Genomic DNA, 26767 nt, shown 5'->3' on the forward strand with positions numbered 1-26767 from the left:
CATATTTTGACAGATAATATCAATGTTTATTTTTAAGCATTTTCTTCTATTTTTATCATTTTACATTTTCACAGTTGCAGGAAATTATGAGGGGCGGGGTTAGACAATGGGAGGTTCAGACAATAATTATTTCATGACAGTAGGCATTGAGATTCAAAAAGTTAAAGGTTTACAAGTGTTAAAACACAAATTGCAAACATCATGTCAGAATATACAAAGTAAATAACCGTAAATCAAACTAATAAATTCTCAAGCAGCATTTTTCTTACTTTGATTATTTGCAAATTTCAATTATCTATAGTAATATTTTTCATCAGTTTGTGTGTGTATGGTGAAATTGATGTTTACCCACATCTTACTGATAAAAATAGAATACTTCCAAGCCTATCGGTGCCTGTGAAATAATGCTAAACATAGGACCATAGGGCTAGACCCTAGGGAGTGGCCAAACTGTACTTGGTGCAGGCTTAGGGGGAAGAAGAGAGGGTTATACCCTCTGATCATGGAGCTGGCTGGAACTGGTTCAGCCCCCAGTGCAACTTAGAACATTCCTACCACTTAATTTGTGCCAAATGTAAAAGTCCTCAACAGTCTGTTTCACTAGCTGGGAATCAACCAAGTACAATGACACTCCATCCATACTCTGTACAATGGTACAAGGAGAGGATGGCCAGGAACCAGCTACAGCGGCCCTGTGTCTCCTAGGAACTCCACTGTGCTGGGGAATCCTTGAGCAGCTACCTCAGCCAGCTTTGTGATTGTTTTTTGTACACATGGACTGTCGCAGAGCACAACCTGGCCCATATAAGACACAACCATATGATTTTCACGGGTTTGTTTCTAACTTGGACATGTTTGTTGAGAACTTGAGGAAGGAGAGCAGCTATCTATGCTACTGACAGCAGGACTGAGGAGATGGATCTCTAGTAAGTTCATCTTCTAGAAAGATGGTTAACAGAGAACATGACAAAGCTGCAATATCAGGGAGGCTCCGTTGCCCATTCTTAAGGCTACAACTTGTAGTATTTGCAATGCTGGGCACAGAGTCTAACGGATGTTCTGGAGAGAGTACACAGGTGGCAATACAACAGTCTTGGGACTCAAAGGGATTTCTTATGAAGAAAGGATCATTGATTTGAACAGGGAACTCTTATCATGGTATATAAGGTTTTCAATAAGGACATGTTTTAAACTCCAGGGAGAGGACAGTACAAATAGTCACATTCCAAATTAAGAAAGAGGAGATTTACCATCTCACTTATGATAAGTTCACCATTCAGTAGTTGTGATTAGAGCTGAGTAAATAATTGGTTTTTCAGGTCAGTGGCAAAACCAAATATCACAGAGCTGTATGCGTTACTCTCCCTTCTTTCTTTCTTTGCCAAAACTATTAGCCAAATCTGACTCTGCTTCACAAATAGTTTCAGTCAACCCGAAACTGCATTTTTGGGGCAATAAACTGTCTGAAAAATGTTGCCCAGCTCTAGTTGTGACAGATGTGATAAACAAATGCATAGATTATTAGTAACGATGTTTGAACCCTCAGAATAGAAAAGGTAAAATAAATAAAATGGTCTCTCTCTGCTCTAGGGGTCCAATCTGACTGATATCTGCACACAACTCCTGCTCCAAGGGACTTTGTTGAAAATCTCAGCAGGAAACATCCAGGAGAGAACATTTTTTCTGTTCGATAACCTTCTGGTCTACTGCAAGCGGAAATCCAGGTGAGCCCCAGAGGCATTAACAGGCTTATGGGATAATTCTTAAATGTACCTCTTCCACCAGGGGAAAAACAGCAACAGCCGATCATCTATGCTATCTCCCATCAGCCTCTAGGACTGAGTCAGAGGTTTATTATCTGTTCCTTTCATCTGCTTTTACTACTGTTGTTCATTCAGTCGGGTGGACATACAAAGTGCTATACACCAGGATAAGTGTGCAGACCAGTAACAGAGTCCCTGCTCTGAAAAATGTATAATCTAAAGGCATGAATTGATACAGCACAGAAGAAACAGAGTAAGGTATGGCCCTTACAGCTGAAAAGCTTCATAGAGCAGGTGAGTCTTCAGGAATGCTGTGAAGAAGGGCAATTCGCCACTATTCATTGGCAGGTTGTTCCAAGCAGAAGAGGGGCCAACTGAAAGATGTGAAATCAGGAGAGGGTAGAGGAGACAAGAGGAGGAGTCCAGAGAGAATGGAAGGAGAAGACAGGCCACAGGAGTAGAGCTGGTTAGGAAATTTCTGATGGAACAGAGGTTTTTTTTGACGGAAAACGCAGATTCATTGAAACTGGAATATTCTCTAGAAATGTGTCAGTTTTGACGAATTTCCGCTGAAACATAGGCTTGGTGTCCATGGAACCCTGGTGGGTTGCTGGGGAGCATGGGCCTCAGATTTAGGGACCCCAGGGCTTCCGTGGTCTATGGCTGTGGGGCAACATCCCTATGAGGATTGCCCCAGGGTCTGGGATCCCAGGGTTTCCAGGCTCCCAGCCACAGAACTGTATTCATTATTTTCCCTTCTTTTCCTGGTAACACTAACTCTCCCATCTTGCCACCTTATAGCCCTATTAGCATAAACTATTATTACTAATGTAGCATTGACAGTGTGCAAGGCTCTTCACAGATATAGCTACTACAGCAATTAGTCCACGTTATATTGATTTAACTCTCCTTTCAACTTTTATTTCTTCCTTCATGGCTCATATCTCATCCCCACACCTTCCCCTTTCCCTACTTTTCCCTTCATTCTTCGTTCCTTGCTTCCTATTATATCCCCTCTCATAACCCTCACCAATTTCCTCTCCTCTCCTCTCTCTGCTAAAAGTGCTCCTTTTCCCCCTTTACAAATCATTCCTGAAGGAAGCCTCACACTCAGAATGTTGGATCTGACCTTTTACTGCTCAGTTTTGGCCTGCCTAAGAGCTTTCTCGCTCTCTGGTTCTCTTTGTAGTTTAGGTTGGTACAACCCGTCCCCTTTTGCACTCTTCCTGGAACACTAAGTTTTAGGAAACAAAATGTTCCACTGCCTTTTAAGCAAGTGTCTGTGTTTTTGCACAGCAGACATTACTGAGCTACTCTGTACTCTGGCGTGGGATCGGACCAGGCTGCTCCAACGCTTTGAGTTCCCCCAAGGGATCAGTGTTGTTTCTCTTTCTTCAATAACGTAACATGGACTGTCCAAATCTCCAGAATATGATTTCCATTAAAAAGCAGAGTATTCAAAGAAGCCTTTGGGCATTGCATAATATGAAAGATATATTTAGGGACTAAAAGGCTACTTTAATTTTGGATATTTCCCTTGTCTAGCTGCTATTTATAATTTGGTCCTGAGTGGAAATGAAAGTCTATGCAAAAGTGATAGCATTGTCTGTCAGCCAGCTGCATGAAAACAACTGACACATTAATGGGATGCAGATTTTGTGAAAGTTAACACTTTCTACAGTGGTGCCTGGCTTAAAGCCTAATCACCTGATTCTGATCTCACTTACGCTGATTTTAACTGGTCTAACTCCATTGGCATTACTCCTGATTTACTCCAGTGTAACTGAGATCAGAATCAGGCCCACAACTTTCAGTAAAATGTCAACAATAAGACAAAATGCTGCTGCTCTGTTTTGGAAAATATGGACTCTCACTCTGGTGTAAATCAGAAGTTGATCTGTTAAGCTCAGTGGAGTTACACCACCATAAAATGGGTTTGGGATCAGAGTCCGGACCCAGATTTTTAAACGCAGGTTTGCTGTTTGATCTTTTACAGAGGCCTAGCAAAGTCTGACAAACTGATGACACAGATTTTCAGGGCTGAGTATTGTTTTGTTACGCTAGAAGCCGCTTTGATTGCTGTTCAAATTGCGTCCTGATGTCAGGAATAATATGCCTCATTTGGGGAAATTGGCTGTCTATCCGAAGGTCTTCATCAGGGCTGTCTGGAGAGCTTCTCTTTTGAATCAACTCAGTCCCCTTGAGGAAATGATCTAATGACTCTAAGATTTCAACCCTTGTCAATCTGATTGCATGTAAATATCTGATCATCACCAACTTGTATTTATCACCAGTGCTAGCTGGAAAATGAAAGATAATGTTCACAAAAGTTTTTTGATTCTCTACTGCCCCGACCTCTGACACCTGTTTTTCATTTCAACAGAAATTCTATGACTAGCTCTTTTTATCGCAACATTATTTATGTCTCTTGGACTCCTGGCATGTCACGACGGCTGCCCCTTAATGTCACAGAATTTGAACACCTGCCATCTTAAACAATGCTCATTTGGCCAGTTTTGTGCTGGTTCATATAGTGGGGTTATTTTTAAATATGAGAGCCAATTAAAGCACAGCAGGTGCCAGCTGGATAGTTTTAAACATCTTCTATGCATAAAGGCCCAGGACATAACAGTGAAAAGGCCTTTCCTAGGTTTTTTAACAAGACACTTTAACAGAGATTCTTCTGTAAATTGAATGATCAGGGTACAAACTCTGATGCAAAGGTTGCATCAATGGGGCTGTTATACCAAACAATGATAGTATGAATGCAACATGCAAAGACTTTCAAAATGCATATAGCAAACCATGTAACACTAGCCTCTGTGTGTTTCACTGCCAGCTAGGAACTCAGAATGGAGGTTCTGAAAGTTTCCAAAAACTGTCAACCAAACAGAGGCCAAATTTAACTTTTTACCTCAAAATCATGCGAAACTGGAGGTTTCATCAAATAACATGTGGAATTCAGCTGTGTCCACTGAAATCTGTGCTGACATTTCTGGTTGGTTCAAACCCACAACAAAGCAAAACTCAGAGAGGTCAAAATGCTCATTAAATCTTGCAAAATGCAGCTGTTAGATCTTTTTGCTATGCTGACAACATGGCATAGTTATCATTGACATGTTGTGCAATAGAATAATTGAATTACTATATTAAATGGTCAGATCCCCATGAAAAGTGAAATTGGAATAATGTGGATGCAGTTGGCATGGTGGTTTTTTTTAGTCTTAATATATCTCAAACGGAGTGGAACTATTGTTTCTAGTGTTCACTAGATTTAAAGCAAGATATTTGTTATCAGCTACACTTGTTTATTCACATGTAGAATTGGTAACAATATAAATCCATCAGCCCCAGGTTTTCATTGCATTTAGTATATTATTTTTACTGCCTTATTAATAGTTACTTTCCCAGCTCCTAATAAAGTAAATTGAAACAGGATTACTGCAAATTATTTTAAAGATCTTTAAAAGAAAGCCAACACATTTACAAACTCCAATCTCTTCCTCTGGGCAAAGATAAAGGAGAGCTATTAACTGCATTTCTGATTCCTAATTGCAGAGTTGCTGGGAAAAAGGCGTCTAAACGTACCAAGTCAATCAACGGATCCCTCTATATCTTCAGGGGCCGAATAAACACAGAGGTCATGGAAGTGGAGAATGTGGAAGATGGGACAGGTAAGAGATCAGATTTCTCCCTCTAAGGACAGAGCAGGTCCATAGCCTCTCTTGGTAAACTGCAAAGTACAAAAGTACTGCATCTGGTTGCAGTTTGGGTCCTTCCCTGGGCCTTTGACTCAGGCCCCATGTGAGCAGCAAAAAGTATTATATACTCTTGTCATCTGAAATATTGTCAATTGTTACCCTGAGAATCAAGCCATTTATAAAGGATTTGCTGCCATGAATGAAATATGATCAGATATTACTGTCCTTGTGGGCTGGCACTGGAATTTGGCGTTGATAGAAAAGAACTAGTGGGTTTCAGTTCAAATCCTCAGTGGCCCACCTCTTGCTATTGCACTGGGTCATGGGGTTGGTATTTTGTCCTTGAGGCCAGGGGCAGGCTAAGGGGACAATGCAAGAGTCCTATGTTCTTAATGCAAAAATTCTCCCAATGTAAGTTGTGGGGAGGAACTAGTGGATTCCCAGGAGGCTCAGAATGGAGAATATTGACAAAGAGCAGATTCTTTTTCACTCAGCATTTTAGATCCAGATATTTTCTTTAAAGGATTTTCATTTGAAAGCTTCTAGTACGATGAGGCCAAGCTATAAAGCATCACTAATTAGGCCCCTTTTGGGGCTGAGGCCATGGACATGGAGCATGGAGACTGAAAAGGATTCACACTATAGGTTGCTGTAGGTCTGGGTTGTAGCAGAAAAACCAGGGGATGGTTCATGGATTCATTGCTTCCAATGCCAGAAGGGACCACTGTGATCAGGCAGTCAGACCTCCTATATAACACAGGCCATAAGGAGTGCCCTGAATGAATCACTGTTTGAACTAGAGGAGATCTCTTGGGAAAACACGGTGTGTATATGTGTCCATGTGTGAGGGAGTGTGTGTCACTTCCAGGTGTGCACTGCCACTCCCTGCCATATGTCATTTATGCTGGGGTGATGAGAGAATTTCAGCCTCTAAGGCTGTACTTTGACACTTTTCACTTTCCTTGGCAGGACCTTGCACTAAGGGATTTGTCTAATACAAAACATAAATACATCAGTGTATTTTCACTGGAACTCAAGCCATCGGTGAGTCCACTGCGGACTTCCACTGTTAACATGGCTCTTGGAATGAGACTTGTTCAGACTCTTGCTGACTGAGGGACTGCTCCTCAGGCATGGAACTCCCACTGCCATCAGTGGGATTTCTGATTGTTGAGCAGTCACAGTTTCAGGCCCATAATGTACAAGAACCCAAGTTTCAAACTTAGCACACTAAAGATAGGTACCTACATGAGTATTAGATTTTCAGAGGAGCTAAGCACCTTCAGTTTCCATTGACTTCCATAAGAGAGCTGCAAGTGTCCAGCACCTGTGAAATTCAGGGCATTTAAATATGGAAATTGTGTCCAAAGTTGTCCAAGGTTAATTTGTTTTCATTAAAGGGCCAGGCCTTCCATTCACTGTCTGGGCTGTGCTTTGTGTTTTTGCAGCAGATTACCACAGCAATGGCTACACGGTGACTAATGGCTGGAAGATACACAACACTGCCAAAAACAAATGGTTTGTCTGTATGGCCAAGACTCCAGAGGACAAACAGAAATGGCTGGATGCTATAATCAAGGAAAGGGAACAGAGAGAGAGTAAGTGAATGGCATATATTCTAACAGCACTGAGTGACTCACACAGGAGAGACACTGTGTATGTGAACACGTGTGTAGGCATACATGGATGTGTGCGTACATGTTTGGGTGACTATGAATGTGTCAGAGGGAGAGAGAAGCTGTTCTAGTTTCTTAAAGATTTCAGAGTAACAGCCGTGTTAGTCTGTATTCGCAAAAAGAAAAGGAGTGCTTGTGGCACCTTAGATACTAACCAGTTTATTTGAGCTTAAGCTTTCGTGAGCTACAGCTTACATCCGATGAAGTGAGCTGTAGCTCACGAAAGCTTATGCTCAAATAAATTGGTTACTCTCTAAGGTGCCACAAGTACTCCTTTTCTTTTTAGTTTCTTAAAGTTTTCCTCCATATGACAGTGGCTTTTTAATGGCCAACTTTAATGACAAGAGAATCAAGTGACTGGAAGCATCTACTTCTTAATTTACCCCATGGCATTTTAATCCCCATGCATCATTATATTTACAGGAATCAAATTGTCAGTTTCTTTTGTGCATTGAAGCACTTTGAAACGTCTACACTTAATCGATTTTTAAGTCTTTTATTTGTAAATAGAGTCTGCAAGATGGAAAAAAACAGCCTTTTGCCAGGCGGTGCTACAATCTCATCCTCACAAGGAATCAACCTAAATGTTTCTGGGCTGTGCATTGAAATAAAACAATTCAGGGAGAACATCTTTGGGACTGTTTGGACTTCGCAGACTAGGAATGCTGACAAATCTGTGCAAATGTTTGTGTCGCTTTTATCTTTCTGGAACTGAATGAAACACATGATTGTCTGATCGAACTGTTCTGTAAGAGAGAGGTAATGTCGATGGAGCCTAAACACAGGATGGGGAGCCAGGAATCCTTGAGTGAAAAGGTTCTGACACCAACTCCCTCTGTAGCCTCAGACAAGTTATTTGACTACTCAGCCTGTTTCCCTATCTTCAAAATGGGAACAATAACTCATTGGCAGAGGTGTGGCCAGTTAACGTTTCCAAAGCACTTTGGAGATTAGGAGCCTGACCTATAGAAGTGTCCTCCCATTTTGCAGGCACTGTTTTGTGGGTGCAGTTGGCCTCATTTGCAGCTGTAACTACCTACTTCTGCCAGCACAAACTTAGGTCAGTTTGAGACCCCTTTTTTACCTAAGCCCTATAAATGTTAAGTGATCCTGGTTTTCACTAGGAATTTCAAAGGATTTTAAGGAAGATGGACACCAAAATCCCACTGAAATTTAATTGGAGTTAGGTGCCTAAATCCCTCAGGCTGCTTTGGAAATCCCAGCTCTAATTATTATAATACAATACTTTACGGCATGATAAAATGCAGTACAGAGTAGTGTAATACAATACAAATTCCAATGTGGGCTGTTATCTTGGAATACAAGAATCATTGATAGCATGCCTTGTCATAGCTGAATGCCAAGGTACCTGCCAATAATAGGGAAACCAGCTTCAGAATACTGTCCAGCCATAGCATAAATGAAAGTGAACTCCTAACCTCAGGCCAAAATCAATACGAGAAGGAATATCTCTGAAGGCCAGTGAGAGAGTTTTACCTTTTTAAAGAATGTTTCAAACCATTGGAGGCTGGGAGGTCTCTGCTCACTAATCAATTCTGCATCACATTCTAACAGAGGGATCCTGCTGTGCTACTTTAGCATTTTTCATTCAAATGAAGTTCCTGCTCCCAGGCCTATGCTCAGAACACTAGCCCAAGTCACTCCAAATCTTCATTGCAGATGAAATTCTTGTTTTATGGCAGCTTGATGTTTTGTGCAATCAGGTTAAAAATAAAAAAGAGAGAAAGGTTTAATAAGAAACAAAAGAGAAAGGGTGAGACAAACAGAACCATGGTTAAATAAATGGTTGGGCAGGGGAGAGAAGAGACAACCATCGGGATGGTTGGGGACAAAGCAGAACCACAAGAACACTTAAAAATTAGAGTATTGTAATGATACAGGCTCTTTGCTGGTATACATAGGCACGGGAACTACGGGTGCGGGGGGTGCTGCAGCACCCCCGGGCTCCCGGCTACCACCCCACGCCCAAGGTCTTTGTTGCCGCCCCACACCCCGGGTCCTGGCTGCCACCCCATGCTCTGCTGCTGTCCGGCGCCCAGGGTCCATTCTGCTTAGACACGGACTCCAATTCTACAGCCTTGATTCAAAATTGTTGGTTACTTTTTGATAATTATGACCTCATCCACTGTGTGCCACGGTGTGTGCCTCTGTAAAGCAGGGGAAACAATACTTTCCTACTTTGGGGCCATAGTATGAAATGTAATATTTGTAGAATGCTTTTAGATCTTCAGGTGGAAAGTTACAGAGAAATATCAATTATTATTATTGTGCCTTTCAAACAGAGAATTCTGACTCAGGTGAGGAACCATCTGTTGGGGTAGCTGAACTCTTAACAACAACAACAATAAAAATACACAACAAAATCCTTAGGAAAAAAATACAGAAAATCTTGGTGAAGGAAGCGAAATTATATTTAAATGGAAAATTTCTCAAAATTTTATGTGCAGCATCAGCCACTCAGTCTTTTTTTTTCCGGCTGCTTTTCATCATCCTGGTTAATGACGTGGCAGTCGATGACAGGAACTCTGGATAAACACGACTATCATGTCAGACATTCCAGACCTTATTGGAAAGCTTCATTTGACTCAGTACTTGCAAGGTCACAGAGCTATCAGTGTTTGGATTAGAAACCTTGGTGAGCTTCCCAATTCTGTGTGATCCTGGAATGAGCTGTGTAGAATGTTCATTCTAGTCTGCTGTTTACATCGGAGTGTGGGGAATTCGGTCATGTCAGACCAGAATGAAACATGTGTACTATTACACTGGCTGTTTTCTATCACAAGTTCACATTGCAAATTAGCTTTGGCTACACATAACAGCATACATATTTGAATCAGATCATAGGATAGGGGAAGTAATACTAAGTCAGGAGGTCTGCAGAACCAAAACCTTTAGGCAGATATTGGATACATGAAACATGCTACCTTTGCAGAATGAAATATTGCATAAGACTCTCACTTCTTAAGCACAGGTACCAAACCTATGAAACAAATGCAATAACCGTTTGAAAAAACTCAAAGGCACTGTGGTGAATAATTGGTGGCTATCAGAGGTGTTAATTTATGTTCAACTTTATTTCTTCAAGCATAAAATAAGGCTAGAAGGGGTAAACTCGGCATCCTTTAGAGATAATTATGTATCTCTCTATCTAACTAGCCTTTCAGGCTGTTGCTTTAGTCTATAAAGTGAATGTACTGCTGGTGAAAGGTGCCAGAATAAAATAACTGGAAAATGAAGTCCTCTGTTCATTTGCCAGACAGGTACAGCACAGACAACAGCAGTGTGTGCTACCTCCATGCTCTGTCCCACCCAAGTGCCTTAACCCTCGATGGCAAGGGCAAAAAGATAGTTTCCATGGTCTTTCATAAGATAAGAAAGGCCAGCTGTGACATGGATGCATGTTCACTAGGAGATGGAGTCAGACCAATAGGCTGATTTCAGACTAGCCGTCTGGTTGTTGCAACTTTCAGTCATGATTAAATTGGGCCACATGCAAACTGAGAGCTGGAAGGTGACACCCTTCCTATATCCCATCACCACTTGCCTAAGTCATCCAGTATCTCTCCAGCTGGCTGCTTGATATGGTAGCCACAGTGTATCGTCTAGCACAGGGGCATTTATAAACAGCTTATTTACTGGCGGTAAGCCGAGGAATCAGCATTCATATCTAGATTGGGTTTAAGTCAGGGTCTGGATTTACTGTCAACAGAATTTTGGCCCCAATGATGGAAGTCTCTTAAAATCATCTGTTCTGACAAAATTTCTGTCATCTTGAACTAATTCTTGTGAGGGTTACAGCAGCACCAGGAGTGAATGGGGAATGATTTGTTTGTTTGTTTGTTTGTTCGTTCCAACTCGCGCATGTTCTCAGTGCATGTTTCTGAGAACATTCCACTATGTGGGATGTGATGGAAGCCTCGTGTTTGGGGTCCTTTGTTTCTGAGCTGATGATCTCCATGGGAAACTCAGAAGAAAGGCTGCAAGCTTCACCTGCGCACTGAACCACCCGTCAGTTTTGCATCCAGATTGTGAAGGGGCCCACTTTTCCAATGCTTGTAAAATAAGACACTGCCATAAACTCTTATTGTCCCGTGTGGCTGCTGGTGCTCTGTGTATGCGTCTGGCCTCAACTTTTGGCTTTGAGCGAATGCTTTGATGGCCAGGATCTGAGGGAACCCCTGCTTTGTATTCCAGGTCTGAAACTGGGGATGGAGCGGGATGCGTACGTCATGATTGCGGAGAAAGGAGAGAAGCTGTATCACATGATGATGACCAAGAAAGTGAACCTTATCAAAGACAGGAGGAGAAAATTAAGCACTGTTCCCAAGTGCTTTCTTGGCAAGTAAGTGGTGTTTGGTTTGAAAAGGCCCTTTCATGCCAATTAACCAAAGGGACTGGGTTTTCTGTGGATGGTATTGTGAGGGTAGATCAGCTGTGCTTTGCCAGGGCTTAATCGGAAAGGCCATAACCCCCATTACAGCTGCAGTTCATTAAAATTAATCATTAATTTCTATTCAGTGCTCTGTGCAGGCTGTACAATAGCAGCACATTCCACTGTGGAATATTTCACAACAATTATTTCAGATCGGCAACAGGAGTAAGGAAAAGAGCCTAACCTCCTGATAGCCCACCTGTAGGGGATGCTTTATGAGCAACGTTTGAACCCAGTAGAGCTACACCAGCCTCAGTATCAAATCTAGAGTGTGCTCATTTAGTTATTGCTCACCAGAGACAACATAAATTGAACAGGAGACCTCATGTCTTGTAGAAGTAAGGGATAAAAAGGACCTTCTTATGGGAGAAAACTCTCTCAGTCAGGCTAGACATTAGGAAATAATTCTTAACCGTCACAGAGATTATGTCTTGGAAGAGACACTGTGGAGCTGCCAGAGCACCATTACAAGAGGTGGTCAAGGAGAGATTAGATAAGGCACTAGTGGGACTATTGTAGGGAAATGTCCTGCACAGCTCACAGGGAGTCAGAGTTGGTGACCTGAGAAGACTTTTCCGACTCGACTGCCTATAGTTGAAATTATCAGCTGGGAAAAAATAATTTTGAGAGACAGCTTATCCAGATACTTCCCCTCCCTCCTGTTCCCAATCACTGTAGCGAGGTGGTTTGCATGCAGCAGCCCTTGGGTGTATGTGAAGTGGAAGTGATGCACTGTCTTTATGCCTGACAGACAGCAGTTTTGATGGACAGATTGGTATTCCTGGTAGAGTGAAAGTGCTTGACTCCTTTTTATTTTGCTACATTCACATGGAAAGCTTGGCTCTGGACGTGAGGCAAGTTCTAGTATTTCCCAGTTTATGGGCAACCAGAAGTGCCAGACCAAAGGGTTGTGTTCTCACAATAGAATATCAGGGTTGGAAGGGACCTCAGGAGATCATCTAGTCCAACCCCCTGCTCAAAGCAGGACCAATCCCCAATTTGTGCCCCAGATCCCCCTAAATGGCCCCCTCAAGGATTGAACTCACAACCTTAGGTTTAGCAGGCTAATGCTCAAACCACTGAGCTATCCCTCCCTCCTTTGCTGAGTCCCTGTATTTTATCTAGTTTCAAGAGTCATGGAATTTCCTGGTCAAGCTCTTTCTTTTTAAACATACTCTTTTTGGTATTGTAAATGTTTCACACTTTCTTCTGCTCATTGCCCTCAGTCCTGCCTGGCAACAAGCCTGATATTCCAGTCTTGGAAACCTGATGCAGCTCTGCCAATGTCCCACAATCCTGATCCCTCCTAGGACCCATGACCTACCAAAGCACCTTAATCCTGAACTATTGTGTCACTGCTATTTCATCCAGAATGCTACTCTTCTCCATAAAAAGTAGCTTTGCCAGTACACTTCAGCCTTTACCTAAAGCAACTTTGCTATTCTAGTCCTGGTTCCCCAGTACAGCTCAGCCAATGCATTTCAATCTTAGCCTTTTTGCAGACTTGCCATTCCATTCCTGGGCTTGCCCTGAACAATTCATTTCAGTGGTGACCTGCACATTTGTGGGCCATTCCAGCCCAGGATCTCAAAGAAGAAGTTACTGTCGTGTTGAATTGTGTGCATAGGCGCCAACTTCCCTGCTTTCCCCTGGGTGCTCGACCCCCTCTCTGCCCCGGCCCTGCCCCCATTCCACCCCTTCCATGTGGCCCTGCCCTAAGTCCATTCCAACCCCTTCCCCAAAGTCCCCACTCCAACTCCGCCCCCTCCCTGCCCCTATTCCAACCCTTTCCCCAAATCCCCGGCCCGCCTCCTCCCCTGAGCATGCCACGTTCCCGCTCCTCCCCCTTCCTCCCTCCCTCCCTCCCTCCCAGCACGCCACCAAACAGCTGTTTGGCAGCGGCCGGGGGGAAGTGCTGGGAGGTAGGCGGAGGAGCAGAGACGCGGCATGCTCGGGGGGGGAAGAGAAGGTGGCGGAGGAGGAGATGGGGTGGGGAGGAGGGGGTCTTGGCTGCCAGTGGGTGCAGATGACCCACTAATTTTTCCCAGTGGGTGCTTGGTGGTTTTGAGGTACAAGCATGTGTCAGCTGAGAATAAGATTGAGGCTGCTAAACTCATTTCACTCTTGCCCTTAGACTATCTCGCAGGATCCTACTGCACTAGAGCAATAGCTCTAAATGAGTCAAGGGAGAAAGTGTGGCTGTGGAGGAAAAAGCTAACACTGATGTGCTGTGAACTAGCCATAACTGCCTCCCACACTCTGATGTTATGAGTTATAGAAATATCAAGTGTATTTATTTTTTGGACTCTCCCTGGAATTGGATTCCAAGGAATGATTTATTAGAGAGTAAATCCACCTTGCTAAGTTCTCTTCAGGTGCACTGGCAGACCATCCAGGTATGCAAATAATCATACTCTGTGAAAGGGATGCTTTAGTGCCAAGAATGCATTTGCCACAAGGGTTGCTTTTTGTACTTTTTTCCCTGAGTTTTGCAATGTAGAGGGGTTAGCAACCCTAGAAAGTTTCAAATGTGTCTGGGCAGATTGGAGCAACCTAAATGGGTTGGAAAGATTTTTCTGTGTATTTCTTGAGGAGCAGAAACCCAGTAACTTCAGGAGTTGGGAGAAGTGATGTGGCTGTCAGAATTTAGAATTAAGACTAATCTAAATTATGCTGGGTACAAACCAGGGATCCGACAAGTGCCAAGGGGGCTTATAACAAGCTTTACCCCATCTCCCAACCCCACCTGAGCCGAGCAGAGCTGAGTATTTGCCCGTGGTCCCTATTTAAGCTGAGGCAAAAGTGTCCAAGCACTTTCTTGCCCCCAGGACCTAAATTGGCCATCTATACCACTTTCTACCGATTGAAGTGACAAGTGAAATGGATGACCATATATTTAGGGCTTTAAAGTGCATTTTATTGAAATAGAAAGGCAGGATTATAGACAATTCCTCAGAGAGATTATGTTTAAATACCAAGGGCTAAATTCTGCCCTCACACAGGTGCATACAGCTAACACTGAAATCATGTATGTAGTAGAATGTGACTCAACGACATTCCCAAATAGCACCAAATTAACTAACACATTTGTGGTAGGCACTGGTTACCAACTTTCTAATTGCAGAAAACCAAACAACCCTGCCCTGCCCCTTCCCTGAGGCCCTGCCCGTATTCTGCCTGCTTTTTGAGGCCCCGCCCCTGCTCATTCCATCCCCCTCCCTCCATTGCTTGCTCTCCCCCATCCTCGCTCACTTGCTCATTTTCACCAAGCTGGAGCAAGAGGTTGGGGTGTGGGAGGGGTGAGGGCTCTGGCTGGGGTGCAGGCTCTGGGGTAGGGCAAGGAACGAGTGTTTTGGGATGCAGACGGGGACTCCAGGCTGGGGCTGAATGCTGGGAGGGAGTTTGGGTGCAGGAGGGGGTGCAGGGTATGGGCTCTGGGAGAGAGTTTGAGTGAGAGAAGGGGCTCAGGGCTGGGTTTGGGGTGCAGGAGACGGTGCAGGGTGAGGGCTTCGGGAGGGGGCAAGGGTTGGAGTGTGGGAAGGGGTGCAGAGTGCATGCTCCGGGAGGGGGCTCAGGGCTGGAGCAGGGGTTGTAGTGCAGGAGGGGGTTCGGGATGCAAGCTCTGGGCAGCGCTTACCTCAGGTGGCTCCCAGAAGCGGATGGTATGTCCCTGTGGTTCCTAGGCACATGGGTGGCCAGGGGGCTCTGCACGCTGCCCGTACCCGCATGCACCACCCCCACAGCTCCCATTGGATGCGGTTCCTGGACAATGGGAGATGCGGAGCTGGCGCTCAGGGTAGGGGCAGCATGCATAGCCTCTCTGGCTGCCCCTGGGCCTAGGAGCTGCAGGGACATGCCAACCACTTCTGGGAACTGCACAGAGCCATAGCAGGCAGGGAGCCTGCCTTAGCCCCTCTGCACTGCCAACCAGACTTTTAATGGCCCAGTCAGCAGTGCTGACCAGAGCCACCAGGGTCCCTTTTTGACCAGGCGTTCTGGTCGAAAACTGGATGCCTGGCAACCCTACCTTTAGGGGAAATTTTGCTGTGTGCTGGGCTTCTGGCTAAGCTCTAGAGTGGTGTACTCCATTCCAGACATACAGACCAGGGAGTGAAACCGTGTTTAGACACCAGGGGGCAGACCCTCAGTTGGTACAAATTGTTCATTGATTTGCGCTATGAAAATTTATACCCTCTGCGGATCTGCCCCCAGATCTGAGAGGGAGGCTACAGCCCTTCCAGCTCCTGCTTTTTTTGTGTAGAACTAGATCCCTGGAGTTTGCTGGGACTCCCCAATATAAAACAGTTCTCTTTAAGTATAAAACTAAGAACTGATGGAGAAAAATAACTGAATGCTGCTCCAAAGACCCTGAAGCCTTTAGCAAAGTGAGATGGTTTTCTTAAGTACTACTTTAAGATTTCTATGGCATTTGGTTCTCAAGCAAAATAAGTGTTTGCTCTGCAGACTTAATAAACTCTGAGAAGTATGTGACCCAGAAATATTGGCAGCTGCTGGACTGTTGCCAAAAAAACATCTGTTTGAAGCCAAAGAAGGACAATTGGGAATTTACAGGATGATGGAATTTTAACCTCATACATTTGTTAAGCAGGAGGGGGTGGGCGTGCAAATTGCCAGGTAGACAGCTGAGTGATCATTTGCACACACAGTTACTTGATTTTCATGACTTCCAGGCACAAAGGTAATAATATTGCAGGTAACTTCGCCTACAATTTAATTGCATGTTAATTTTTGAACTAAATGTGTTTTAACATCAGACCCTGAGTGTCTAATTCGGTCTTCCATGAGTCCCTGGGGCTTAGTTCCTCATTTCATTTGCTAATGACCCCTTCTGGCAGACAAGGAGTAACATTGACTGGCTCAAAGAAAAGACATATCCTACCTTCTTCACCATTAATCCATGGGGGAAAGCAAAGGATCGCCGGGGCGACAAGAGGAGTTCATAGTGTTTGTCATAATGGGGAAGAGGTTTGAGCATTAGCCTGCTAAACCCAGGGTTGTGAGCTCAATCCTTGAGGGGGTCATTTAGGGATTGGGGGCAAAAATTGGGGATTAGTCCTGCTTTGAGCAGCAGGTTGGACTAGATGACCTCCTGGGGTTCCTTTCAACCCTATGATTCTATGTGTCTCCATACAGGATTTATTTCACATACTACACAGCTACAGACTAGGGACCGAATGGCTAGGCAGCAGTTCTGCGGAAAAGGACCTAGGGGTGACAGTGGACGAGAAGCTGGATATGAGTCAGCAGTGTGCCCTTGTTGCCAAGAAGGCCAATGGCATTTTGGGATGTATAAGTAGGGGCATAGCGAGCAGATCGAGGGACGTGATCGTTCCCCTCTATTCGACATTGGTGAGGCCTCATCTGGAGTACTGTGTCCAATTTTGGGCCCCACACTTCAAGAAGGATGTGGATAAATTGGAGAGAGTCCAGCGAAGGGCAACAAAAATGATTAGGGGTCTGGAACACATGAGTTATGAGGAGAGGCTGAGGGAGCTGGGATTGTTTAGCCTGCAGAAGAGAAGAATGAGGGGGGATTTGATAGCTGCTTTCAACTACCTGAAAGGGGGTTCCAAAGAGGATGGTTCTAGACTGTTCTCAATGGTAGCAGATGACAGAACGAGGAGTAGTGGTCTCAAGTTGCAGTGGGGGAGGTTTAGATTGGATATTAGGAAAAACTTTTTCACTAAGAGGGTGGTGAAACACTGGAATGCGTTACCTAGGGAGGTGGTAGAATCTCCTTCCTTAGAGGTTTTTAAGGTCAGGCTTGACAAAGCCCTGGCTGGGATGATTTAACTGGGAATTGGTCCTGCTTCGAGCAAGGGGTTGGACTAGATGACCTTCTGGGGTCCCTTCCAACCCTGATATTCTATGATTCTATGATTCTACTCTTTCCCTAAAGTATTAGGTGCCAGTCTTCCAACCCTCAGCTTTTACTTGTGCACACACAAAATCATGCATTGGCAAGTTTGCAGCTGCAAACACCTCTGCACATTCTAATGTTTGTACATGCCCTTTAAATAATCTAACACCTGTTAGCACACAAGTGTATCGTTTGCACCTGCAAAGCTTATTGGGAGCTATGCCAGAGAGGTACAATGGAACATGCATGTGATTCTGCAGGCACATAATTAGGTAGCACAACTCCTATTCCCAGTAATGGGAGTGGAGCATTTGATTCCCACCCATCTCTCTGATAGTTTATTTCCTTATTCAGAATCACTGGGAGACCCTTCTAAGATGTTGGGCTTGGTACATCACTGTTTTACTCTGGTCTTTTTACAAACTGTTGGTTTCTATGAGATGACGCTGGTGTAACGAAGCAGTTCTGCCGCTTTCTTTTTGCCATTACCATTCCATGGTAGTCCCTCAACAAGCTGAAGCTGTTTCTTATTGTTGTTGTTCTAAAAGCAAAACAGTTACGCTACCTGGGCGGGGATGACTCAGCCTGTGATAAACACAGAAAGACTAAAAATGCTGCATTAAAAGCCCATAATTGGAGGCATGGATGCTGGTTTTGATAAGCAACAGCCTTACACAAATTGGCAGGCACTCAACTGGTTTATTGAACTCAGAGTTCCCATATGTTGCTCTGCTTTCAAATATTCCTTTTGTTCTTTTCGATGAATTTTACATATTCTGGTGTAGTCCCTGATTAAACCGACAAACTTGCTAGGTCCCCCAACGGCACTGCCTGTGTCCCATTCATCAGGCTGGCAATGTTTATATTTTCTATACATACTGTCACTCTTGAATCACACACAACATAGCTAACTGTATTCAGACGTTTTCCTCTGCCCTGTTTGCAGCTCTGCCTTCATCATAGAAACAAGCTATGTGTCAAAGCACTGTGATTCACCTGCTCATTCAGAATTAGTATGCCACATACCACCAACTTTTAGTAGGGTAGGAGGGATTGATAATCATTTAATTATAAGACAGGCACCAGCTTTAATGCAATGACCTTAAATTAGCCTATCAACAGGACTTGAACTCAATCTGAGTCTACTCTAATTTACAATGATGTAACTCTATTAAAGATGATGGAGTTACCCCAGTGCAAAACCAGTGAGGGAGGTGAATCAGACCCAGTGAAGTAAGATGAATATATCTTTCAATTCAAGCCATGTACGTTGCTTTGATGGATACCAGGGTAAAAATATCATTTCCCTATCAGTGATTTATTGTTTTTTAAGGGCATTAGTACACCTTCCTTTCCTGCTCTCATTTGGGAGTCTGGAGCGCTCATTAAAAGAAGTCTCTGTTGTAGCCCTTTTTGAACCAATTGGATCTTCTTTCCCTCCAAGTCTGCTAGTTTTGGAGAATTAAGGGAAATGTTTCCCACAGGAAACATGCTTCATCTGCAGACCATTTCCCACAGAAATGTAGGAAATCCAGCTGTCTAGAAGAGGCGCCGTCATTCCCTTCTGTGTACTGTAGCCGAAATGTCATGTAGATGTTAATGCGGTGCTTCAAGAAGAGTCACCAGTGGTTGGTTAATGTCTGGCAGAGACATGTTTGCTTGCCCTTAGGGAGAGAGAGCTAATTGCTTTTGCTATTCTACTTCCCCTTGCAGTGAGTTTGTATCCTGGCTCATGGAGATTGGGGAGATAAGCAAGCCGGAGGAAGGGGTCAACTTGGGACAAGCTCTGTTGGAAAATGGCATCATTCATCATGGTGAGTGCTCTGTGTCATAGCAAGGTGCCAGATCTTAGTAAGATACTGGAGACATTGGTTTAAGGGCACTTGCAGTTGTTCACATTGTTACCTGCACACATTAACTGTAACCACATGACATTCAAACAGCTTCCTTCAACGTTTGCTTCAAATCCTCATTGTCCCACTGTGAGAGGGCATTTAACTCCAACTAGCATTAATGGGAGTTATTCCCATGAGGGGGCCACCTTTGTGGTAGTTGTGTCATAACAATGACTCAGCATCCATCCTAAGGCAAGCCCGCATCTCTCCAATGACAGGCTATGTGACGGTCTTGTGAAAATCAAGGCCGTTCCTGAATCTAGGACTGGGTAACCTAGTGGCATATGGAGGAAAAGCCCGCATCTCTCCAATGGCAGGCTATGTGACGGTCTTGTGAAAATCAAGGCTGTTTCTGAATCTAGCACTGGGTAACCTAGTGGCATATGGAGGAAAAGCCCGCATCTCTCCAATGACAGGCTATGTGACGGTCTTGTGAAAATCAAGGCCGTTTCTGAATCTAGGACTGGGTAACATAGTGGCATATGGAGGAAAAGCCCGCATCTCTCCAATGACAGGCTATGTGACGGTCTTGTGAAAATCAAGGCCGTTTCTGAATCTAGGACTGGGTAACATAGTGGCATATGGAGGAAAAGTGACTCTTGAGTTTGAGACAAATGCATTACAGAGTAAGTGGGTCCTTTCTCCATGCCTCTTAGCTGTTTTACTGAGCAAGGGAATAGAAGGACAGTATTCCAGGCGCAGTGCCCTCATCTATGACAGTCCAGGCACATGTCTTCTCTGAGGGCCAGATTTTCAGACTTTAGATGCACAAACACACCTAGTCGGCCATTTATGCCTGTAATTACTTGACTTGCGTGTACCATCTCAGTAGTTGCGCGCGCGCACACACAGGCCTAAAAATGGTGTGTTCATTTGCACTTAGTATTTTTAAAAATCCAGCCTTGAGCAACAATTTCAGTCTTGATGGCTGCTATGGAACGCGAGAGAGGAGAGCCGAGTTGTGCAAGTCAGGAAAGGGCCAGAGACTTGAGTAACAGGGAGGGCTGTGGCTGACTGAGTGTAGAGACATTTGACAATTTCCCTTCAAAAATGAGGGTCAGCCTTAGGAGCTGCAGAAGATAGGAGTGTTTTCTGGTAGACACACAGTATTCTCCTTACGCCGTGAGATTCCTAGCCATACAGTGAGGTAGTAATGGGGGCGGGAGACTATCTGTCCCCTCCAGCTCACTTTCCAAGAGCATATCTTTTTAAAAGTGTCATGTGACTTTGCTGATGAAGCCCAGGAAATGTCCCTTCTACATGAAATCCTAGGGCAGATTTTTAAGGCTCTGAGCCCTCTTTGTATGAGTGGTTGCGTGAGCGTTTGCACACCTGACTTGTTTGAAAATCTGACCCACTCCCCGTATTTCTAGTCAAGCATGATTTTTCTTCTGCTTTTTGTACCCTTCAAAACCCAGATTTCTCCTGTTCTTTCCCATTCTTTTTCCGTTTCAGAAAGCAGAATAACTCAGTCATGTACAATTTAAAGAGCAGGTGCCCCGTTTCTAGCCATTAGGTGTATGTGGCTGGAAAATGCTCATGAAGGGAATAAGAATTTTTTTCCTTAAGGTCTTAAGTCACCAGCTGTCCACAAGTCTGTGCAATCTCTAATCCCGTTTAAAGAGGGGAGCTATTTAATTAGACTTGTATTGCTTTAGGACTAATCTGTTGGCATTACAGCTCCACAAGGGCTTTTTCCAGGTGATTATAACAGTGTTAAGAAATGATGTCTGTTGTCTTCTCTTAATCACAACACAGGGAAGCCTTTCCTTGCTGTGTGCTAATACCAGCAGCACCAGGTTTCCCCATGCACATGCATTTCCACCACCAACGTGCAGACACAGTCATTCGTTTGCACTCACACGATGGGCCAGGCTTTCAAAAATGCTCAACTCCCATTTAGGCAACAAAATAAGGGGCCAAATTTTCAAAAGTGCTCAGTACCCAGGAGCTCCCGTTGTGACACCGATGTCTTATTTACTTGCCTAAATAGAAATGGAGCCCTAATTGTGGGTTCTGAGACCTTGAAACTATGGCCCCATGTGCATATGCATACAGATATCGCATACTCTACACACACACACTCAATCACTTGTACAGCACAAGAAGCTCTTCTGAGACTGCATGATCCAGTATTGATATTTTATTACAGCTATCCAAGCTGCTATAGCTGACCACCCTGGCATTGGTCTGGATGTTCTTAGATGTGATTTAGCAACTATCCCAACAAAATCTCCCAGCACAGAGAAACAAAAATAGTTAAATATTACATTCCACCAGAGGCCCCTGACAAAGAGCAGATCCCTAGAGTTTAAAATATTGCCCGTATCTAGAGCTCCTATTGTCACTGTCTCCTGGTGACAATTGGTATACTTTAGAAGGCACCTTCAACCCTATTTTTAGCTGAGGAAACATCCCCTGTAATTAGGCTATGAGTTTTACTGACATGAAGAGAGTCACAATATCCATTTCCTTATCTTGAATTGAGTTAAAACCAAAACACCACAATGTAGCCCCACATTAGGCAATGTGTCTTATCTTTTGTTTTTCACTTGGTATAATGTGACTGTTGGGAGAAAACTGCTGATTCTCCCAGCCTGCCTGACCTTCTCTGGGAACAGGGCTCTGTGCAAGGCAGAACAGACCCTGGCAGATCAGACTTGCAGGAGTGCTGAGCTTTGTGCATTTTATCACTTTGCTTCCTCATCTCCTTTAATCCTGGCTCCTTTATCTGAGGCTGCTGATGTGTAAGTGACAGCATGGTACGCATAGCAGCGAGCTCAAGGAGTTTCATCAGAACTTTGTCCTAACCTGTGCCAGGCACAAAGGATCAAAGGGATCTCCCCGCAGGACCAGTTCTCAGTCAGATTCAGAAGTATCAGACCCAGAGCATTCAAACTCTCAATGAAGGAAGAGTCAGCAGCCATTACAGAGGGCATCAAAAATTCCCCATGTATGAAAGGACTTGAGAAACTTCTGAACAGGATTATATGATGAGTTTGCCTTCAGTACCAGGCAGCTGGACTTGATGAGCCTACAGGTCTCTTCCAGTCCTATGTCCTGTCCTATGTTAAAATGGTGATTAGATTCTGCAACATGGAACCAGCTTCACCCTTTGAAATTTTATACAATCTTTCCTCCCTGCCAAAGAGAGGAAGCAGCATTAGACACCCACAGGACAGGAGGTAGATTATAGGTAGTTCTGCCCCATCCCCAAATATCCACAAAAGAACAATCTTTGCCTTTTAAGGGTGGGGCCCGTCCACTATGCAGCTCAGACAAAAACCCGGGACTAAATTGGCTCAGGCTAACTCAGTTTAAACAGCTTTGGCCAGCCAATGAATCCCCATTCTTGTAGGTTGGCCAAATTGCATCTAAATTGAGCTAGTCTCAAACAGTTTTAAACCACATTTTAAGTCAATTCATCAAGCACGGTTCCCAGCCCAGAATATAGGGCTTCAGAAAAAGGCATGGGGCTACCAGCTAGTTTTGGTCAGATATATGCAGGGGTGAAAGTAACATTCCACACTTACCCGTACGGGGGCCAGTTCCGGCCCCTGGAAGGGGCGGGGCCTCGGGCGGAAGGGGTGGGACTGGGAGGTCAGCGTCCCCCAGCCAGCCCATCCACACTGCCTGGCCCGTGCCACCCAGGGCTCCAGCAGCAATTTAAAGGGCCCGGGGCTCTGGTTGCAGCAGCCGGAGCCCCGGGCCCTTTTAAATCATGGCCCTGGGGCAGCTGCTCCTTTTGCCTCCCACATCGGCGGCCCGGGGGGGTGGGGGCACAAAAGGGGTGGCGATGTTAAAGCGCTGCCGCAGTAGCGCTTTAATGTCAGCTGACTACGGGCCAGTACCGGTGGCTACTTTTTACCGGTATGCTGTCCCGGCCTGTACCAGCTTACTTTCAGCCCTGGTCATATGACTCATTAGAGATGACAAGGATGATTGGAACTGCTCACTCCCCTCCTTCATCTCTACCTGATGCTTTGGTTGCTCTGTTCCCTTGCCCTTCTCCTTCCTCTGTATTTGCTTTCAGTTTTGGACTCATCTTTCCATTTGGGGTGTGTCCTATCCCCAATGAATCATATTCCGCTTCCTATGCTCGCCTCGAGTCACCATGATAATACAGCCAGGACCAATCAGATCTCAGCTGCACCATTGCAGAATGGCCATTGTAGCAAAGTAAGTGGTGTCTGGAGAGCACCATTTAATTATATCAGTGAGCCCATTAACACCTTATTAAAAACAAGTGCTCTGGTGGAAGAATCCATCCAACATCTGTAGTTCATCTCACCAGCATGCTCTCTCCTTTAGGAATTGCAGCAGATCCCTATGTCAGAGCCTTGGGCAGCTGCAAAAATCATTTCATTCATGTTAGCATGACTGTTGTAGGGTTACAGAATCTGCAAGGGCGTGATTCAAAGCTGATTGGAAAGACTCCCATTGACTTCAGTGGAGCTGGTTCCAAAGCTGTAAACAACTGAAACAGGTTTGATGGAAGAGAACAGCATTTTGCAGGGTATTTCACTTGACTGAAATTGCAACATTTTGAAGAACCATCCCTTTGCGGCCAGACATTCAGAAATGTATCTGTGCAAGGTATGCACAACAGCAGGACTGGTAATTGTGTGTGGGCAAACCTGAGAATGTGAGCGTTTGTCATCAGAGGGACTGTAGAAAATGGTAGATTCTTTGCGTGCAGAAATACTGTGCTGTCATAATGCCTGGCATGGGAGGAGCCATTGACTGATTATGAATTGCTGTGCTGGTGGTTTCAGTTTCAGATAAGCACCACTTTAAGAATGAGCAGGTGATGTACAGATTTCGGTATGATGATGGAACGTATAAACCAAGGAGCGAACTGGAAGATATCATGTCCAAGGTACTCAATCTCCCTTCCAGGTTGGAGTCTGGTAATAACTCTGAATAATAGTTATAAAAGTGTCTTTTTTACATGTGTTTGGCTGTGACCAGCACTATAGCATACTCTCCAAAGCTAGCAGAACCACTGATTGGTATCAGTCTGCCACCATGGTAGCGTAGGAGACATTCTCCCTCTCATTCCCCATCTTGCCAACTTGTTTATTATTGTGTATTTATTTATTTATTATAAATAAATTAGTTAATTACATTATTTATTACTTATTTATTATTGTTATTTATTATTCTATTGATTAGGAGAGAAAGGGAGGCCTCGTGGTAAATTATTATTATTATTTATGTACATTATGGTTGCACCCAAAGCCCCCAGTCAGGATAAGGGTGTTGAATTCTGTAAAATCACAATAGACTAATTTGTACTAGCCGAGGCCTCCTTCCAGTTTAAGAAGAGAGGTGATATAGCAATGGTGTGTAGTTGTTTAGGTTTTTTTCCAGATACTTACATATATCTAAGGTGAGTTCCAGTGATCCCCATGTGCTCCTCAATCCATTATTAATTGGCTGATTTCTCATGGCTATCACTTCAGAGGTGGTTCTTGAGGAAAGATCAGGAGGAGGAGAAGAGGGGTAATTCCATGGGTAAGAAGCAGCATAGAAGAAGCTGAGGTGTTTGTGTGAGAAGCTGACAAGCTGATGTACAAGGCTGCTGTTGTTGGCAGAGCAAAGGAGGTGGGGTGACACAGTAAGAGACAAGAGTGGAAAAGCTGGGAGAGAGGTGAGGAAGTACTTGAAGGTGAAGGCAAGAAGCTCACACTTGGTAAAATGATACTGGGGGTCCAGTGAAGGGGGACTCAAACAGGGGTTTGATTCAGTCAGAGTGATCTTAGCAGCTGCAGTTTGCATGGGCTGGAATGGGGGTGGATGCTGGAAAGGAGGATATTAGAGGTAGAGAGCAGAAGTGAAACCTCAGTGCCAGGGATGGGAGAGAGATGGTTGGAAGTGGAAGGGGAAAGAGAAGAGAAGGTAAAGAGTTTCTAGAAATATTTGATCAGTCTGATTCCTGATGAGAAGATGTCCAAGGCCATGCTACTGTAGTTCCAGAGCTGCTATAGAGTATGGTTTTTTAAAAAAACACTGGATCTGGTGCATAATTATAAAGCCACATTTGTTTTGTTCCTTAGGGTGTGAGGCTCTATTGCCGACTGCATAGTCTTTACACTCCAGTGATAAAGTAAGTTCCGCTTGTCTGTCTGTCTTAAGGGGATAACATGCTGCCATTTGAAACCTTCTCTCTTTCTCCCTATAACCTGTAATGAAACAGTTGGCTCAGTTTATCCGGGCTCCTTTGCTACCATCCTATCTCCACAGCTGGGAATAGCAGAGGTGCTTCTGCTGAAGGACTGTGGAACTGAATTCTGGAGGGCTGGTTTCAGGGCCATTCTGGAGTCTGCTCTCTCTACCCATTCATCACAACCCTTAGCTTCAGAGCATTTATTTACCCCAGGTATATTCCTGAGTTTGGGGTTAGAGTGGTCATATTAATAAGTGATGCCTGAACCAGGAGAGATCACGGAGGTGCATCTGTTGCTGTTGCTTGTTACAGGCAGTATTGTTTGTTTTGTTAAGTTAAAGGGCTCATAAAAAACCACGAAGGGATAAATCCTGACTTTGGCAAAAAACTCTTACTGACTTTGGCAGGAGGATAGCTTGGCTAGGGGCTTTGGAATTTGACCCTGTGTAAATAAATATCAGCTCAAGGCACAGAACTAATCGAGGTGCACTAGTTAACCTGATTCCAAGACACGGGATTTTTAAACCTTAATGCCTTAACGTCCAGATTCGCAATTACTGAAGCCTGTGTCATGAGCCTATTTGAGGTTTGGAATGAAGTGTTTGGATGTCCTGTTCAGCTGCCCATGGTTGAGAATGTGACATTTTCACTCACAGGAACTTTCTGTTTTAAGGTTCATACAATTTTGATGACAAAGACTAACCCCTGGAAAAAACAAATATGGGGCCCGGTTGGAGTCCCAATTTGATCAGAGTTGACCTCCTGTCCCTGAGTTGCTCAGAAGATGCTCCAAGGCAAAAGATACTTTTGGCATGACAATGGTCTATCTGCAGTATGGACACACTTAATCAATCATAATTCTGCCTAACTGAAAAGACAATTACCCTGGAGGGTGATCCAGCTTTGAGTAGGCAAAGTGGCAATGTGTGTGTGCCTAATCCATTAAGAAAGTAATTCATATGTAAAGCAGAAAAAGCTAATAGTAACTTGAGCTGAGAAAAAAATGTCCCTTACCTCAGGGTCCCTACAACATCAGACAGACTGTGCTGGATGCAGCAGTCTCATGAGATAAGGATCAGCAAGGACGAAATAACCACTGTGGGTCTATTTTATGGCATTTTAACAATGCACTATTTTTGCTACCAGGAGATTCTCTAGCCATTCTTTTATTTCAAAATTAATCTAAGTTTATGATAGGGATGGATTTAAAAGGAGTATAACCTGGTACT

The 26767-nt window shown here is 44.2% G+C and overlaps 1 protein-coding gene across 2 annotated transcripts in view; it reads left to right on the plus strand.

The window, feature by feature from the left end:
* The window catches only part of PREX1 (phosphatidylinositol-3,4,5-trisphosphate dependent Rac exchange factor 1), a 224603-nt gene that overhangs the window by 130916 nt on the left and 66920 nt on the right, over positions 1–26767 (plus strand). For both annotated transcript variants that reach the window (XM_073309488.2, XM_073309490.2), the window contains exons 7-13: positions 1591–1724; positions 5322–5437; positions 6913–7062; positions 11356–11503; positions 19188–19288; positions 24145–24248; positions 25429–25478. In XM_073309488.2, coding sequence (XP_073165589.1) covers positions 1591–1724; positions 5322–5437; positions 6913–7062; positions 11356–11503; positions 19188–19288; positions 24145–24248; positions 25429–25478 — 803 coding nt within the window. The remainder of the gene's footprint in view (positions 1–1590; positions 1725–5321; positions 5438–6912; positions 7063–11355; positions 11504–19187; positions 19289–24144; positions 24249–25428; positions 25479–26767) is intronic.

Source organism: Lepidochelys kempii, chromosome 13, assembly GCF_965140285.1.
Source record: "Lepidochelys kempii isolate rLepKem1 chromosome 13, rLepKem1.hap1, whole genome shotgun sequence".
NCBI classification, from domain to species: Eukaryota; Metazoa; Chordata; order Testudines; family Cheloniidae; genus Lepidochelys; species Lepidochelys kempii.